This window comes from Periplaneta americana, chromosome 3 (genome assembly GCF_040183065.1).
Source record: "Periplaneta americana isolate PAMFEO1 chromosome 3, P.americana_PAMFEO1_priV1, whole genome shotgun sequence".
Classification (NCBI taxonomy): domain Eukaryota; kingdom Metazoa; phylum Arthropoda; class Insecta; order Blattodea; family Blattidae; genus Periplaneta; species Periplaneta americana.
In genome coordinates, this window is record NC_091119.1 from 138,182,333 (window position 1) to 138,202,243 (window position 19,911).

General features: G+C 34.0%; 1 protein-coding gene across 2 annotated transcripts in view; it reads right to left on the reverse strand.

Moving 5' to 3' along the window:
* LOC138696558 (sortilin-related receptor-like) overlaps positions 1-19,911 on the reverse strand; it is a 104,085-nt gene that overhangs the window by 81,003 nt on the left and 3,171 nt on the right. For both annotated transcript variants that reach the window (XM_069821660.1, XM_069821659.1), the window contains exons 2-3: positions 6,339-6,593; positions 463-618 (exon numbers count right to left, since the gene is read on the reverse strand). In XM_069821660.1, coding sequence (XP_069677761.1) covers positions 463-618; positions 6,339-6,593 — 411 coding nt within the window. The remainder of the gene's footprint in view (positions 1-462; positions 619-6,338; positions 6,594-19,911) is intronic.

Here is a 19,911-nt window from a genome sequence, read left to right on the forward strand (position 1 = left end):
TCCTTTTAACGTGTTTATCTTCTATTGTCTTTTGGATTGATTGTATTCTTAAATCTTCTCTTATCCTTTCATTTCTTACTCTATCTCTTCGTGTTTTCTTTACAATTCTTCTCAAAATGTATTTTTTTTTTAATAATTTAAATTCGTGGATTTATTTTATTCTGTAGTTGCTAAATGTCTTTATTTGCCACTAGTAACGGAACACACTTCCTGCTGGTGCAAGCACAACACAAGAAAGTGTAAGCCAGGGTTCTGCTGTAATCTAGTTTCCTCGTAAAATGAGAGCACTATTATTCCATCCCAATCAGAAGAAACATTCTGCACTGATGTTAGACTTAACCACCTGACCCTCAAATCAAAGAAACTAATATAATAATTTATTACATGAATTTACAAATAAATATAACACAACGTGATGTGAATTTCGTATGGAATTCTCACAGAAAGTAAATCAAAACTTACCCGTTTTGTCTGTTTCTCGTACACAAGGAAGGTCATGGATTCATCTTCATGGAAAGTGACCTCTGTTGGGGAGAATCCAACCTCGATCTTTGTAATATTTTTGCCATAATTTCTAGTTACAAAAATCACTTGATTTTGTGGATCTGTAAACACGAACTGAAAAAAAATTCAATTTCTTAATCATTTGAATACAAAAGTTTATGAATTTATAGACAAAATCAATTAGGTAAATATTATTTAATTATTGTCAGAGGAGAGTAAAGTCGGATTCCCACGTGCATTTTTCTATGATGGATTGCATGTTGGGAGCGCTCATGGCAGTTCTGCATGCTAGCATGCTGGAAGCATGTCCATTGCTGGCTGCTTTGCTAAACTACCATGCTGGATTTCGAGATAAGGTTTCTTGCTTTTTTCGTGATGGCTTGTATGCTGGGACAATGTTATCAAGTATGTTGTTTTCCAACTAAATCTGTTTCTAAGAATACAGCAGTTAAATATTGGGCTTTAGCTGCTTTACACTTCTGGTTTAATTACTTTATTACGTACAGAATTTACTACTGTTAATGTAGAACTTCAGTTGTTTTCCACTTATGGTTTTAGTTTCTTCTTCATCATCATCATTATCATCATCATAAGTGTTGGCAACAGATGAAAGAGCATATGATTTTACAATCTCAACTGTGAAAAGAGCCAGCTATATATGAACAGTATCCAACAAACATGGGAACCAGCAGCATACCATCACAGCATCAAGCTTGCTGGCCAGCAAGGAAAAACACAATGTGGGAACCCGGCTTAAGTTAACTTTACATTCAAAATTTAGGCACCGTACACAGCTAATTCTAGACACTACAGATCAAAAATACAGTCTTCTTCATTCACTGCAGAAGACTTTATTTAATTTAAAGGTAAGGAAACTGACATATTTGGCAAAGTAGAAAGTTTATTAACAGGTTCAATAAAAATCTAACATTTGTACATTATGCAACGAGCCTATAATGGTAGTAATTAAGACGCGATATGTTTATGAAACGAGTGCAAGCGAGTTTCATAATTTTCATACGAGCGTCTTAATTACCATTATAGGCAAGTTTCATACAACTTTTTATGCTCGACCATATTTCTAACTTGAAATTATTCATAAGTATTCATGTTATTCTTATCTGACTGAGGAGTGGACCTGACCTTGTGCAATATCTCGTAAATTGTGAGATGTGCGCAGACGCGAAAGTATGGATTTTTTCCGAGAAACAAATGTCATTGACCTTGATATAATCTAGAGAGTAAAATAAACATTAATCTTGATATAACCTTGAAATTGATTTAGACATTGAAAAACGAGATGACAAATTGAATTTATTTGAATATTATTTACAATTAACGCTAATTATTATAGTAACAGAACATAACCTTCTGTGACAGTATTGGATTTCCAGCCTCCGTGACATTTCGCTAGTTGTCTTTCGATTGCATATCCAAGAATAATCAATACTTGCGCTTTCATATTGCTACAATGGTGTTTTCTGATTGGTGGAACACCTGAACTTTAATGAATAGGTGTACTTTAATGAGGTCCATTAAAGGGCTGCTACCAGGTGTATAATTACTACATTTCGGCATGGTCGAGCATAAAAAAATTAATGTTATTATTAAAGCTATGAAAAGTGAGCAGTTAAAGCTAGTAAAGTAAAGTTCTGAAAGCTTGTTCTGAAATATTATCCCCTCCGTTAAGCTATCTATGCAATTTGTCAATGCAATGTGGTATTTTTCCAGAAAGACTCAAATATTCAATAGTAAAACCAATATACAAAAAGGGAGATAAATGTACTATTGCTAATTACAGACCCATATCATTATTAACAACATTTTCAAAAGTGTTTGAGAAAGTTATGTATAATAGATTATATCATTACCTGGAGTCCAACAATATATTAGTTTTAGAACAGTTTGGATTTAGAAAACAAAAATCGACAGAGAATGCTGCTTTTAGTTTGGTGGATGAAATACTAAATTCATTAAATTCGAAACTACATGTAGGTGGGATTTTTTGTGACTTGGCTAAAGCATTTGATTGTGTAGACCATAGTATATTAGTAAAAAAATTGAAGTTTTATGGTATTAAAGATGAGATGTTGGGTTGGTTTACATCGTACTTATCAAATAGAAAACAAAAAGTAGAAATAAATGTACCAAATAGTCATAAAGTTACTTATTCAGAATTTAGAAATATTAAACATGGTGTTCCGCAGGGGTCAATTTTAGGTCCATTGTTGTGTCTAGTTTATATTAATGATTTAGCCTTGACCATAAACAATTCATCCCATGTAATTTTATTTGCAGATGATACAAGTGTAATTATTTCAAGCAAACAATACGATCATTTTATAAACACTTCTAATACAGTGCTGAATCTAATGAATGAATGGTTCCATGCAAATAAACTAGCACTTAATGTTGATAAAACCAGTGCAGTCAAATTTAGTACACAATAATGCTCAGGTTTCCTACAGTATTCGATTAAATGGATCTCATCTCAAAGAATCTATAAGCACAAAGTTTTTTGGTTTAGAATTGGACAATCACTTGAACTGGAAAACGCATATAGAATGTATTACTCGTAAATTGAGCTCTGCCTGTTATGCATTAAGATCCTTATCTACTATTGGTGATATAAACTTACTTAAAATGTCATACTTTGCATATTTTCACTCTGTAATGAAATATGGATTAATATTCTGGGGTAACTCGTCTGAAGCTAAACACGTTTTTGTTTTACAAAAGAAAGCTATAAGAATAATGGCCGGTGTGCATAAAAGGACCTCATGTAAAAATATTTTCCGAAACTTAGAAATCTTGACTTACCTTGTGAATACATTCTTTCCCTAATGATGCTGTATATTAAGAACCAAGATAAATTCAGTACTAATCAAGACATTCATCATTTTAATACAAGACATAAATCAGATCTTCATCTACCCTCTGTTAGTCTAAGCTGTTTTAAAAAAGGAGTTCGCTCTTCATGTATAACAGTCTTCAATGCACTGCCTAATTATCTTAAAGATTTGAAGAACAACGAGAAAAGGTTCAGAAAAGGATTAACCAAATTTCTACATACTCATACCTTCTACACAATTGATGAATTGTTTATGCTTGTGAATTGAATTATTCTACTTAAATGACATGTACAATTTTATATAGCTCAACTAAAATATGTTTTTATATTGACTTAATCTGTTTGCTATGTATTGTATTTTTTGTTTAGCATAACTGATGAATTGTATGTACTGTAAATTGAATAGTATACTGTATAGGTCAACTGATTAATTGTTTAAGCTTATAAATTGAATAAATCTACTTCATATGAATTGTATAGCTTAACGAAAATAAGTTTGCAAATTGAACTAATTTGATTGTATATGTTTGTATAGTTTGGCTGATGAATTGTATATGTTCTTAAAATGATTACTAGTCTGTGTAGCTCTACTGATGAATTGTATATAGACCTACTGTAAATTGAATGGTAATATGTATAGCTCAACTGATGAATTGTTTATGATTATAAATTGAATTAATCTACTTGATATTAATTGCACAAATTTGTATAGCTTAATGAAAGTATGCTACTTTGTATTGTATATAATTGTATAGTTTTGGCCGATGAATTGTATATGCTTTAAATTGAATAGTAATCTATATAGCTCTACTGATAAATTGTTTGTGTTTGTAATTTGAAGTAGTTTGCATGATATGTATTATCAATTTCTGTATATCACAACTGGTTGAATTGTTTATGCCTTAAATTTAATTAAATTGTTTTGTATTATAATATAGCTCAACTTATGAATGATCGTTTGCGTTTGTAAATTTAATAATCTGATTGGCTATGTATTGTATACTTTTAGTAGAGCCATCGATGTAGCTCAGTCGGCAGACTCGCTGGGCTGCTGATCCGGAGCTGCGTTCGGGCTTGGGTTGGATCCCCCTTTGGACTTTGGTTTCTTCGGAGGTTTTCCCCAGCCGTGGGACTGAAGCCGGATGGTCTATGGCGAGTCCTTGGCATCAACCCCTTTGATTTGATTACCCCCTTTGATTTGATTACCTGGTTGGGTTTTTCCGAGGTTTCCCCCACCGAAAAGGCAAATGCCGGGTAATATTTTGGCGAATCCTCGGACCTCATCTCATCTCACTACATCTCGCCAAAATGTAAAAAAAAAAATGAAAAAAAAAAATTGTACAAAATTGTAAAAATTGTATAAAATTACTAAATTGTAAAACTATAAAAATTTGTAAAAATTGTAATTGTAATATTGTAAAATGTTGACATGTTCCACATCTTAAAGCTTCATTGCTCATGTAAGATCTATGGAATAAAATAAATGAATGAATGAATGAATGAATGATGGTACTGAGTATAGCTGCGACAGGTGGAATGGGGTGAATTTCCCCTACAACTTGATGTAAGCAGACTGTACCACTGTTTACGTCAAGTTGTAGGAGAAATTCACCCCATTCCACCCACCGCAGCTATACTCGGTACCATCACTAGCTTTAACTGCTCCCTTTTCATAGCTCTAGTTATTATGGTTACTCATGAATAAATTTTACCATTACTGTCTTTTAACAAAATTAAAATAAAAACTATGCAGCCAAGTCCGTATTTACACATAGGCTCGACCCAGGATGGCAAATTTCTAGGGGTGGCAAAATTTTGAGAAAAAACCGAGCCTGTCAGACTCAGGAGTGTTTAAGTCATCTGGTTATACTAGCTATAGGAAATGATCTAACTGTGAAAATGAACTTAGTTAACACATTAATCATATTCTCAAAGAAGGAAACCATTCACCCACTGAGATTCCTTATTGTCTCAATGATTAATTTTGTTGCTACTATTGAGTTATATTGTTTGTGGTGATCAGTATGTGTTTAGTGTTTCTATCCTGAATTTTCGACATACTGCAACCAGCTTGATACTCGGTTAAAGACAATATTCCTACTCTGACTTCAAAGTTGCCGTCCTTCAATATGTTTTGGTTGCAATTTTTTTCTACTTCACAAATGCCTGCATAGTAGCATATGTTACATTTTTGTTACATGCCAATTTTTTCTTCTTTCCAGTCTGAATGCCGAATATCTAAGATATGCTTTGGTGGGAAGCGCAACATTTTTTCAGGCCCATGGGTGTAGCACTATTTAAATACAGGGTTGCATGCAGGTAACATCTAAAAAAAAAACTGCTTAGATGCATCATTTTCGCCATCCAACAATAATATTGACGGATTGTATAACTGTCTACAGTCTCTGTTATATTTTCCAGTATTAACACCCATATTGTAAATAGTTCTCTTAATCTATCACAAAATATTTCAATATCCGGTAATTTCATCACTATAGAATTTTGTTATTCTAGGTTTAATTTGTAATTCAGTAAATACAAAAATATTCTTTGTTCTTAACTTCTATGATAATATGTCTAGCTTCCATTAATCAGGTAATCTTATTGTACTTTAATTTTTATTGCAATTGTAAATTTAATATTAATTGTAATTTTATTCTTCATATTATAGTTGGAATCTCCTGGTAGAGGGGCAGAGATGGCCTGACAGACTTATCTCTACCAGGTTAAATAAATAAATACTAATACTAATATTAATACTAATATTATTATTTTTTCATTTTATTTCGCAACATTATCTTCAATTCCATATTCATTCTCTTGACACATTGCATAATGAACGACAACGAAAACTCTCAGAAGATGCACTTCTTTTTTTTTTAAGTTTTCCCACGATATAAAAATTTGCACTTATAACTCATTTGTATAATTTAAAATTATCTGTTAGTATCACTAAAAAAATAATAACTTCTATTCTACTTACATGTGAATTGTACTTGGGATGGATAAAGAATTTATCTAAGAAAGCATATGGAATAGCTTTTCCTTCTAGCTTGAAGTCATCGGTTTTGTTGATGAACGTGTTCCCATAGTCATATGAAATATAAACTGCTGATGGGCGGCTAGGCGCAATCACGCCACCTCTAGGAGAGTCCCGGGCTAGGCATAGGATGACATCTGACCCTTCACCTGCCCAATGGACCATCAACTGCTGATGGCTGTCATTCAGGTGAAATACCTGAAAAAAAAACAACAACAATATTCATGAGTCTTATGTTCGTGAACAACAAATGCATTCAGTTTTCTATGCGGAAGAATGGAATTCAAATCCCTACAATTAAAAACAGTTTAAATATATCACGCACAAAGAAAGCACTGCTGTGATTCTCTCGCAGCATTTTCCAATATCCCCGCTGAACATTGTACAAAATATAAACGTTGGAAAATTATCTTTTGAAGAGGTGGAAAAATTCAAATATCTTGAAGCAACAGTAACAAATATAAATTACACTTGGGGAGGGGAGTTTAGCAGTTTTTATCATCCAGTCTGCTCTCAAAAAAGCTGGTTACAATTTATAAAACAGTTATGTTACTGGTTCTGTATGGTTGTGAAACTTGGACTCTCACTCTGAGAGGAGAACAGAGGTTAAAAGTGTTTGAGAATAAGGAGCTCAGAAAATATTTGGGGCTAAGAGGGATGAAGTTACAGAAGAATGGAGAAAGTTACACAACGCAAAACTGCATGCATTAGGACATAATTAGGAACATTAAATCAGACGTTTGAGATGGGCAGGGCATGTAGCATGTATGGGCAAATCCAGAAATGCATATAAAGTGTTAATTGGGAGGCCGGAGGAAAAAAGATCTTTGTGGACACCGAGACATAGATGGGAGGATAATACTGACATGGATTTGAGAAAGGTGGGATAGTAGGTTATTTTACGACGCTTTATCAACAGCTTAGGTTATTTAGCGTCTGAATGAGATGAATGCCGGTGAAATGACTCCGGGGTCCAACACCGAAAGTTACCCAGCATTTGCTCATATTGGGTTGAAGGAAAACCCCGGAAAAAACCTCAACCAGGTAACTTGTCCCGACCGGGAATTGAACCCAGGCCACCTGGTTTCGCGGCTAGACGCGCTAACCGTTACTCCACAGGTGTAGACGAGGTGGGATATGATAGTAGAGATTGAATTAATCTTGCTCAGGATAAGGACCGAAGGCAGCTTATGTGAGGGTGGCAATGAACTTTTGAGTTTTCTAAAAGCCTTAAGTAATTTCTTTACAATTCACATTCATATCAATGGTGCAGATTGTAAAAGAAATCTACTGCATATCTATCATCCTGGACTATGAAGTCAGTTCAATTCAGACATTTTATTCTGAGTGGGGAACAAACATTGATGAGAAAAGAGGAACTGACTACGGGTCATAAAATAAAATAAACAAGAGAAGAAGTAGTGAACTCAAAAGAGCTACATTTCCACCACTATTACATGTATGTGCACCCAAAATACTATTTTCACGTATTAATTTCGTTAGCGGCACAAACTGTGCCCAGATATGAGAAGACAATAGCAACATCTGTACTAACCTTGTCACAGTCCTCGATCTCCTGTCATTTACTTCTCCTCATCATTTAAATGGGTCACAGGACGGCAAATTCGTAAGGGTGGGAAAATTTTGAAAAAAAAAAAAATAGAATTGAAACTTAATTTTAGATATTTTCCTACTTCGCAAATGTCTGCTTTAGATAGTAGTATGTTAAATTGTTGTTACGCGTTATTTTCTTTTTTGCACGATCATGTTGTTAGATCTTGAAAGTTAGATTCCCAGAAACCTGTTGCTAGAGAATCCATTCTTCATAACATAGAACTATACTGAAATAATCCCATTACAGTCCACTTATTGTTACTTAGCTGCCATTACAGTGCAGTTTTGAGAAGGCTTCTGAATAATACTGCTCTAAATTTTCAATTCAAAATATATTGTACTTGCAATTTTAAAAATATGATCGTGCAGAAAATGTTGTACAATACAAGTTTGTGAAGTGCTCTGCTCTGCTGTTTCCCCCCCCCCCAAACTTTTTCTCGATTTTGTACAAAGCACTTCTCAATCTGTATCGTAATATCGTACAGTTCGCTAATGTCTAAGATTGGCACAAGTTCGTTGGTTAGGGGCACAAAATTGTTTCGGGTCCATGGACGTAGCACTACATGAATATGGGGCAGCACAACGAAAAGAACAAGGAGATGAAGAAGGAGAAGGTGATAACGGTAATGTTTGTGGTATTGGTATTGATAAGAGCAGGCGGAATGAAAAAGCACGAAATGGAAGGAATATGAAAAACGAAGAACTGAAGATACGATAGAGGAGAAAAAAGAATATTCTAGCAACTTTGGTATATTTTTATATTAAAAGTATGGAGACAAAAAAAAATAGTAAAGAAAAAGGCGAGTTTAAAACTTATAAAGTTGATGATGTCTCACCTGATAGTTCTTTTTTAGAGATGTTAAATTTGTTTTAATAATGAAACTTTATCTAAAAAAAAAAAAAGAATTCCCTATTTCATTTGATCATAAATGTCATTGCCAATTTAGTTAGTTACCAATTTATTGCTAAATCTAGCTACAGTATTTTGAAAGGTCATTTGATAGCCTACAAAATATTCAATTTAGCCATTACCTGCATTTTTAGATATATATTCAATAATTTTTGCTATTTTTTTGCATTTTCACTGTGTCAGGAAGGCATGAAATTTTTCTTAAAATATATTTCCTTATGAATTAATAAACAATGTTAGAAATAAAATTGACAGAAAATAATACACGTTAAGATTTATAACTGAGGAAGACACTAGTGAAGTCCTTTGTGTGGAGTGTGGCATTTGATGACAGACAGAATAAGAAATTAAGCTGTGTTGGAAAGACTAAGAGAAGAAAATTTTTAAATCAGGTTTTATTTAACGACGCTCGCAACTGCCGAGGTTATATCAGCATCGCCGGTGTGTCGAAATTTTGTCCCACAGGAGTTCTTTTACATGCCTGTAAATCTACTGATATAAGCAAGTCGCATCTAAGCACGCTTAAAATGTCATCGACTTCGGCCGGGATCGAACCCACAACCTCGGACACAGAAGGCCAGCACTACCGACTGCGTCACCCAGGCCGACATGGGTGAAGGAAGAATGATGCTGAAACAGATCAGGAAGAGAAAAAGGAATTGGTTGCTTGAGAAGAAACTGCCTAATGAGGAATACACTGGAAAGAATAGTGAATGGGAGAAGAGTTCGGGGCAGAAGAAGATATCAGATGATAGACGACATTAAGATATATGTGTCATAAGTTTATGCGAAGACTAAGAGAACGGCAGAAATAGGAAAGATTGGATAATGCTGGGTTTGCAGAAAACACTTAATAAATGATTGATGATTTATAAAAAAAAAAAACAGAACAAAGTGTATGGTGTAGCTTAAGGGAATTCTGTCCTAAAATATGAAAATCCTACAAAATTTTGGCACTTCGATCTTAAATATGAATATCCTACAAATTTTAACCTACATTTTTTATTTTACCAGACACATGTAATGGTATTAATATATTAATAGATTACAGCTTATACCCATGTTATTGAGATTTAGTATCTTTTTAAGAATAATGGATTACAAATGCTCCAACAGCCACAAATTTTGATTTTGAACATTCAAATTACTAATATGTGTATAGGACTTACTAATTGTTTTCATTTCATGGAGAATCTCTCTGATAAAAAAAAATGTAAAAATTTACTCATTTTGTGTCAATTTTTTCCCAAGTTTCAAATTAAATTATATTTTATTTAACGACGCTCTCAACTGCCGAGGTTATATCAGCGTCGCCGGTGTGCCGGAATTTTGTCCCGCAGGAGTTCTTTTACACGCCACTAAATCTAGTGACATGTGCCTGTCAGATTTAAGCACACTTAAATGCCATCGAACCCGCAACCCCGGGCACAGAAGGCCAGCGCTATACCGACTGCACCACCTAGGGCGACTCCCACATTTCAATGTTTAAAATTACATAAATTGTAAGATTAAAAAAATCACTAAGTTTTTTTTATTGGTTCATTCCTGATACAATTTTGGTCTCACTTCAGGACCAGGTCCCCATAAGATAATTAATTTGCAATTTTACACTGGCGCAAAGATACAGCACTGCCTTCTATGGGTTTCATCTTTTCTGAAATTTGTTTTTGAACACCTTATGGAAGGCGGATATTGTTTTGTTATCGCATTGTCGCGGTCATGGTGAGAGTAAAAGGAAAGCGTGCAGCTGCATATTTATACAGAATGTAATGTCGGTATTACGTTATTATACTATGAAAATGCTTAAATTTAACTGCTTGTATAAACTAGATGCACTGTTGAAAATCAAATTGGATGTGTGTTTATTATTTATTGCTATGAATAGTGACCATAATAAATTCTCAATTACATTTCCAATAATATATCGGCAACAATACTATTTAATTACTTTCCAACATGCGCACTATACAATTCGATATGAAAAGCTTATTTCGCAAAGAGTTGGGGCCGTATTCATAGACATTTTTAGCGCGGGCTTTCGGTGGATTATCAGCGTTTTTCGTATTCATAAACCAGTGTTAGCGATAGGATATGATTTGAATTTTGTACTAGTAACCAGTGGATAGCCGGGGCTAGCTTAGTACGCTCGTAGCGCGTGCTGCAAAATGTCTATGAATACCAGAGTTTATTTTTAATAAACTTTACTTTATACTTCCTATCGAAGTAAGGAATACTCGTAATAATTATACCACCAAACAAATTAAAATGCTTAAAAGTAAACCACAGCCTGCCTTTCACAAATCATTTCTTTTTTTCAACAATGAATAAGTTTGAATATGTTTCTTTGCAACGAGTCTGATGTGCTTCGTCAGATCGACTTTGATGACATCATCAACGCTTTCCATGTGAAGTGCGAAGGAAATCTTTATAATTCACAGGTAAAATATGAATGCATGTATTTTGTTTCCAATAATTTATTGTTTTCTGAATTGTAACATTTCAATTAAAACTAATTTAAATTAAACATGATCTGTATAATAGTTGCTCATAAACTGTTTGTGGGAGTGGGGGGGGGCAAATTTTAGCACTGCCTAGGTGCGGCACTATACCTAAATCCGACCCTGTCTGAAGTGTCTCAAAATAAGCATTATATCACAGTCTAGTATATACAGTCACGAAGCTTGAGTTGTTGAGGGTACTAGGAACAATAGACTGTGCCTGTACTATTTCCCATTGTCTATGATGAGGCGATTGTAGCGATCCTAGTGGTTAGCAACTATCTATGGATGTATATTCCCTACGTATTTTGAATTTCGTGACTGTATATACTAGACTGTGATTATACCGTACTTTCTTCTTGATGCTTGTTTCTGGCCTAGGCGTGAAATCACGACACCTGCGATACTGATTAGTAGCCTACTGCGTGGTAGTGTGAAAATTAGGCAACATGGGACCCATAGCTTGAAGACGTTGTACTGTACATCTTCTTGCCGGGTTTGAACTCGCGAACCTCTTATCCAAAGGCTACACCACAATAACCGTTAGATTACGAAAGACGACAGAATTAACATTACGGATATGAAAACACGATACAAGATAAACATACGGAAAACGCTTAGTTATAACTATATCTTCAAATATGTATCATGTGTGAGCGAATCAGAGCAAATCTAACAAGTAGGTAAGCCAATTCCTGTGGCTAAACAAATACTTTTCATTTAAAACTGTGTAGAAAATAAAACTGACAGGACCATTATTTTAGCGAGGTTCTTTCAGACGAACAGTAAACACAATCACTTGTCAAAATATGAGTAACATTTTGCATGGAAACGTTAAGCGCGGCTAATAAAACAATCCAATAATAATCATAGGATGCCGTGTATATAATGCTTCAAGGTTGAAGGAACAGAATAAGAGGAAATGTCATACATTTCCCAAAGGAAGACGAGGACAATGTAAAACACGAGTGTGCAATTTCTCTGAAAAATTTTACACGGTGGCTTTCTGGATAAATAAAGTACTTTCATTTATTTATTTGCTATTATTATTATTATTATTATTATTATTATTATTATTATTATTATTATTATTATTAAACTCGACTTAATAATGATAAAAGAAAGCGTCTCAAAAGACTGCACGCACATAACTCAAATTAATATATATTTTTTAAAGTTGTGGCGGACTATCATTCATTTTCATTCATACCCATTCTTCTCCATATCCAAATTTCAAATGCATCTATTCGCTTCTTTTCACTTCGTCGTAATATGTTTCTGTCCCATACAATGCCACACTCCATACAAAGCACTTCACTAGTCTCACTGAACTATCATTATTAAACAATAAATTAATACAATAATGACTTGATGAGTCATTGCCCCTAAAAAATCTTCCATATCGGTATTCGACCTACATTAATAGGAAAAATGAAACGATTTTGTGGAACGGAAATTCGACTTTGATTTCCAAAAATGCTTACATCATATCCGATAAACTCAACAATGGAAACGAAGCCATATCTATACTAAATTAGTTCGCATTAAGTTTGTTTCTGCAGCGAGTTGTGATAGTTTGAAAATTGTTCCAACCTCAACTATTGCACAGGATAGCAATGATCAGCTTGAAAGTAATTTCAAACCAACCCTACACGAACGCTCGTGTACTGTAAAATAATTGACTAATTTCGTACATTGAAGATGTAATTCAATTTCACAGTATATTTTAATAACCAAATATTGATAGGAACCAAAATATTAATGGAAAAAGTACGTGTGTGCCAGTTCAGTGGATAAAAGTAAAGCACAACTATCTTAATGCGCTTGCGTCAATCCGATTTGAGATTGGTTTGTGCTCGATTCGCACATTTTCTTGACCGTCAGGGGCCTGTTTCTCAAACCTCATGGACTAGTAATACTAGTCTGTACAGTAGTAATATTAGTTCATTTTACAAGTCTGTGTTTCTAGAAACTACAAGGGTAAAGTAGTAGTTACCAGTTCACAGACTAGTAATATTGGTCGATTTCACCAGTTCATAAGTGATCCTGTTTCTCAAAATGCTAATCTAGTTGATTATACTAGTATTCAACAGGAATATTGCTACAAGACTCTAAAGACTGGTGATTCCTATATTATCAGTTACCAGTGACAACCTTTCTCAGATAATAAAACAAAATATTGCGGTTATGTGGTTTCGTGATTCTGATTGAAGTGATGAAGTTGTTATGAGAAGAGCTAAAACTATATAGAGAAAGAACAAATATTATTCCTTTAAAGGAGCATTGTTTAAATATAATGAAAAGTTTAGGTAAAGTGCTGAAAAGCTTGAAAAGTTGTTAAATGTAGTAGGACCTGTCATAACAAGACAAACAAATAGAAGTCATACATTATCAGCAAAGCTTCAAATACAAATTGTTCTACAAATCGGGATGTTGATTATTTTCCAATGCCATCAGGTCTTTCTGTCCTAGACCAGCAAAACTTGCAGAATTCTTTACTAATAATCTAATACCAATTCATCAACTGCAGTAATTTTTAAGTCAATAATTTTTAAATCAGTAATTTTTGCTGACTCTCCTCCTCCACTGCCAGTTCTTCTGATATTGTTAGCTTTAGCCTACAAATTAAATATAGAACGACAATAATAATTATGAATATATCAAATTTAAAACTAAAAAAAAAAAAAGCGAATTTTTCATCAAGTCATATGTGACATTCATGTCGGAAGTAGATCCACTAGTGAATTTGAATTGGTACTTATCGAAGTTGCTTTTTTAATGTTGGGCCAGTAAGTGTCCCTAACGTATGCATAATCTTTGTTCTCAGGCATCCGTTCCCTAGCCTCACACATTACAAAATTTCTTGTCATTTCGCTTACTTCATCATTTTTTGTTAATGTGCTTTAAAAAGCACCGAATAGTGTATCCTTTGATTTATTAATCATATTGAGTATAGTTAATTTGCTTTTAATTGATGGAATTTCAACCGAAAAGAGAAATCAAAACCAAAACAAACAACTTAGCTTTCTAACCTCAAATCACAATATCTACCAATGACTATAAACAAAAGAACTCAATCAGCTGACTAGTGAAACAGATCATGTGACTAGTGAAAAATTGTCACAAGTTACTAGACTGGTAAAATAGTTTGAGAAACAGAATCTACTAGAGGTGGTGAATTATACTCTGGTAACTAGTAACTGGTGAACTACTAAACTAGTATTTTTGAGAAACAGGCCCCAGGAAATGATTTGGTGACTGATATGCTACAAGAACGCCAGACTTCAACCAGCAAGGAAGTAATCAAGTGTTTGAAGTTATCTCTGGGGCCCGTTTCTCAAAACTCATGGACTAGTAATACTAGTCTGTACAGTAGTAATATTAGTTCATTTTACTAGTCTGTGTTTCTAGAAACTACAAGAGTAAAGTAGTAGTTACCAGTTCACAGACTAATAATATTAGTCGATTTCACCAGTTCATAAATGATTCTGTTTCTCAAAATGCTAATCTAGTTGATTATACTAGTATTCAACAGGAATATTCCTACAAGACTCTAAAGACTGGTGATTTCTATATTATCAGTTACCAGTGGCAATCTTTCTCAGATAATCAAAACAAAATATTGTAGTTATTTTTTTTAATATGTGGTTTAGTGATTGCGATTGAAGTAGTGAAGAAGTTGTTGTGAGAAGAGCTAAAACTATATCGAGAAGGAACAATTATTATTCTTTTATGGGATCATTGTTTAAATATAATGAACAGTTTAAAGTGCTGAAAAGCTTGGAGAGTTGTTAAATATACTGGGACCTGCCATAAGAAGACAAACAAATAGAAGTCATGCACTATCAGCAAAGCTTCAAATACAAATTGCTCTACAAATCGGGATGTTGATTATTTTCCAATGCCATCTGCCCTAGACCAGCAACACTTGCAGAATTTTTTTCCTAATAATCTAATACCAATTCATCAACTGCAGTAATTTTTGCTGGCTTTCCTCCTCCACTGCCAGTTCTTCTGACATTGTCAACTTTAGCCTACAAATTAAATATAAAACTACACTAATTTATGAATAATCAAACGTAAAACTGAAAAAAAATTAGCGAATTTTTCAAGTCATAAGCGACATTCATGTCGGCAGTAGACCCACTAGCTACATAATGTGTTCATATTATGATACTGTGAACTTGAATTGGTACTTATCAAAGTTGCTTTCTTAATGTTGGGTCAGTAAGTGTCCCTAACGTATGCATAATCTTTGTTCTGGGGTATCAGTTCCATAGCCTAACACATTACAAAATTTTTTGTCCATTCGTTTACTTTATCATTTTTTGTTATTATGCTTGCAAAAGCACCGAATGATATATTCTTTGATTCATTAATCATATTGAGTATAGTTAATTTGCTTTCAATTGATGGAATTTCAAGAGAAGAGAGAAGTAAGAACCAAAACACAAACAACTTAGCCTCTAACCTCAAATAACAATACCTACCAATGACTATAAACAAATGAACTCAATCAGCTGACTAGTGAAAGAAATCATGTGACTAGTGAAAAATTGTCACAAGTTACTAGACTGGTAAATTAGTTTGAGAAACACAATATACTAGAGCTGGTGAAATATACTCTGGTAACTAGTAACTGGTGAACTGCTAAACTAGTATTTTTGAGAAACAGGCCCCTGCACGAAAAGTAAAGTCGATGTGCGCATGCCTATGAAGGTTGGAAACTGCTGCAGAAACAGCCATATTATATGCATAACCTACTTGGAAGAATTCATTATAATCCATGAGAGGATTGCAATATAACTTAAGTATATATTTTTAATTGTTATTAGGTTGAGCTATGGCATGGACGCGAAACAGAGGAGTACACAATCCTTGCGTAACTATAAAAAATAACAAACTAACTTGGCATTACTCACATACAGATGAATGAATAAGATTAACTTTTACGCGATATTCTCATGTATGAGTTTATACTGTTGCCTATACAGAATACCAGTTAATTGCTAATAAAATTGTCCATGGCTCAAAAATAGTTATTTACATATCCTGAGCCAACGGCGTAGCTCAGTCGGCTGAGGCGCTTGCCTGCCGATCCAAAGTTGCGCTCGGGCATGAGTTCGATTCTCTCTAAGGCTGATTACCTAATTGGTTTTTTCACAGAGGTTTTCCCCAACCGTAAGGCGAATGTCAGGTAATCTACGGCGAATCCTCGCCAAATACGATTTCGCTATCACCAATCTCATCGACGCTAAATAAACCTAGTAGTCGTACAGCGTCGTTAAATAATCAAGTAAAAATATTCTTAATATTACATTGTTTGAATTTACTGCTATTCTTAGCTCATTTCATATATACCGTTCATTAGATAAGTACTCTTAAATCTTACAGCAAATTGTATCTATTTTTCCATTGCCCTAATTCCCGTGTACAGACCTTACTCGTAATCATGTGAATTTCCTCCAATACCCTGTCACTTTTTTAAAAATTCATATTAGTACGATACCGATACTCATTAGAGCTTAGGCCTATGGAAAACGCAAATTTTGTACCTTATTGTTCAACAGCGTTGACATTTTGTATGAAAGCATAGTAGCTATGGTATCTTTATCACATAAGTTAACTACATGTAAACATAAATTTCACAAATTAAAATTCGTTTTCTTTATACGATACAAAAGTATTGAATACCCACCACAGTTTCAGAAACTTGTCGTTAAGGCTTGTCTAACACACAACTACTCATCAGTCATAACCAGACATCGGATTTTTAGGCACTAAAAATTGCAGTTTTAGGCGCCTAAAATAAGCTCAAAATTTGTAAAATTAGGCTCTATTTTAATGAAAATAGGCATTTTAGGCACATCAAGGTATCATCCTTATTTCTTTCACTGAAATTTTTAGTTATACACTAAAATACGCACAAAAAAGTATGTTTAAACATTAAAAAAGAATACTATATTATATTTATAAACAGAGCTGCACAAATTTAATGTACTGAAACTAATGAAATAATGATTATTGATATCAAGATTACTCATTTTAAGTTATTGAAATTCAGTTCCATGCTCAGACTTTATTATAATTATCTGCACAGTACACCACCAGAATTTTTTCTAAATTCTCCACAGTTAACCTTTGCCTTTTGTCACTGAGAATCATTTTGAAAGCAGAAAAACTTCTTTCAACCGAAACTGATGTGAGAGGCGCAAATTTTAAATTAGGTACAATAGAAACATCAATACTTACTGGAACATTTACACTTTCCCCCGATATCACTCTTGATACTTTTTCCAACAATGAAAATCCTACATTCTTATTTAATACGTTGTCCCACTTATTTTTAACTTTTTTCCCAGTTTCGCCCAAAGCAGAATGTATGTTCACTTGAGCTTCCTTTACTATTGCTATTTGGCTACAAAGAGATTGTTTTTCACGTTCTAATTGTTCAATGCTTGCAGGTATGAAAGAAAAGTTTGATGTTATGTAGGCAATATCGTTTTTCACTCGTGAGTCATTCAGACAATCTTTCACTGCTTTCACACACGCTGCACTATCAGTTTCAGGGAATTTATCAATAACTGTGACCACTTCTTTAAAATACTTAGAATAATACACCACTGACTGAATCCAGGTTCCCCATCGTGTAACAACCGGCTGAGGTGGGAGTGGGATATCTGGAAAGTTCTCTCTGAATATTGAAATCCTGGATGGGGCTTTACAAAAACATTTTTTTTTTGTGTTAGAAATAAACGAATTGACAAGAGGAAATTCATTCCGGATTGTTTCAGAAACCCTGTGAAGGCCATGTGCTAGACAGGTTACATGCGTGAGGTTACGATAAAATGTTTTAAGAAGTGGAGCTGCAGCAACCATGTATGAGGCAGCATCAGTACAAAACAACAGAACTTTAGAATCGTCTATATTACCTGAGTATAAAGACTGTAGGCAATTATTTACAAAATAAGCAATGGCTTGGCTATTCACTTTCGAAAGTTCCTTAACACATACGAGGTGTGGAATCGAAGGTCCATCAGGACTAAGTTTTCCTACTACCATATTTGCTATATACCTATTCATAGGATCTGAGGTTTCATCCATAGAGACCCATATGTAAGAATCACCTATATCCTCCCGAATGGAAGCTAAAGTTTCATTGTATATTCTGTCTAAGTAATTTTTTCTTAGGGTCGACTCAGATGGGATATTTTGTTTGCAGTATTATTGTAAAAACTGTCTTAAAACCGGATTTTCAATTGCATTCCAGGGAATGTTAGCAGCAACAAACGCTCTGGTTAAATCAGTATAGAAATTGCTGCTGAGATTGGATGAAGTAGGCTGTGTTAGTAAAGTTTGTTGCAGTTGATTTTTCTGCTGAGCTTTAGCCTTATGAGCCGCTCCTTGCACATGCTGCTTTAGGTGGCACTTCTTTTCTTGCGAAATCTAAAAATGTAAAGTAAACTGAATTAAAATAAAATCCTAATTGTTGTATTGCCGTATTTCTATCACAAAGTTAGTGGGTTCGAACAATCAAAATTTTAATGACCTGCAAATACTTTAACTATCGGAATTTAAAAGGTTAAAGTGTAGTGGTCTTAAAAAGAATTATACCTCAGGATAGCTCAGTCAATGTATAAATATTATAGGCCTACTCGTTAAAATTAATAGAATTTATATATTTCAACTATTGTTACATACCTGTTTGCTACAAATCTTGCAGAATATTATTTTTCCATCATAAGTGAATTCTGAATATTCTGTTAGCCATTGCCGGATCAATGTAGATTTTGCACTTATATTTTTCGGCATTATCGCGTTAAACTTCACAGGAAAACGTCCTACCGCTCAAAACTTCTCAACACAAATAAGGTGAGGGAATGAGATTAAATTGGACAAAAATACAAAGTTCCACTTATTGTTGCATTTCCTGGTAGTGTTAACACTAGGAGGGTCATTCTTTTAAATTTTTTTGTAACGGTTTACCCTACTAATTCGCAGTTTTACGACTTTTCATAAATATTTCAAAAACACTCTTTCTCCAAAAATTGTGATTTTATGACACTCTGAAGGGCAGTACAGCTAATCGGTTTCAGACCGAAAACAGTCATTTTTATAGTATAGTATATCTCTGAATCGGTAACAGCACATGTTGTGATTGTTGCCTGCTTCAAAACTAAGGTTGGTTCTTTGTCAGCATTTATGCCTCCAAACATGTTAAATTCGGTGAAATCTATTGCGAGTGTCGTGAGATTCAAAACATTTTGTTTCCTTTATCAATGGTTTCATGGCCGGTGTGAAGCTAACTTTCCACTTTTTAAATGCCTTAAATTTCGCAGTGAATGCATGTATAAATTATAAAAAGTAAGAGTAAAATGCGAAACTTTACAGTGAGTTAGGCATTTTTAGGCGAATATTAACAAATTAGGCTCTAATAACCGTTTTAGGGCATTTTAGGGCACTATAAAACTCTTTGAATACCTTTCAATTTCCA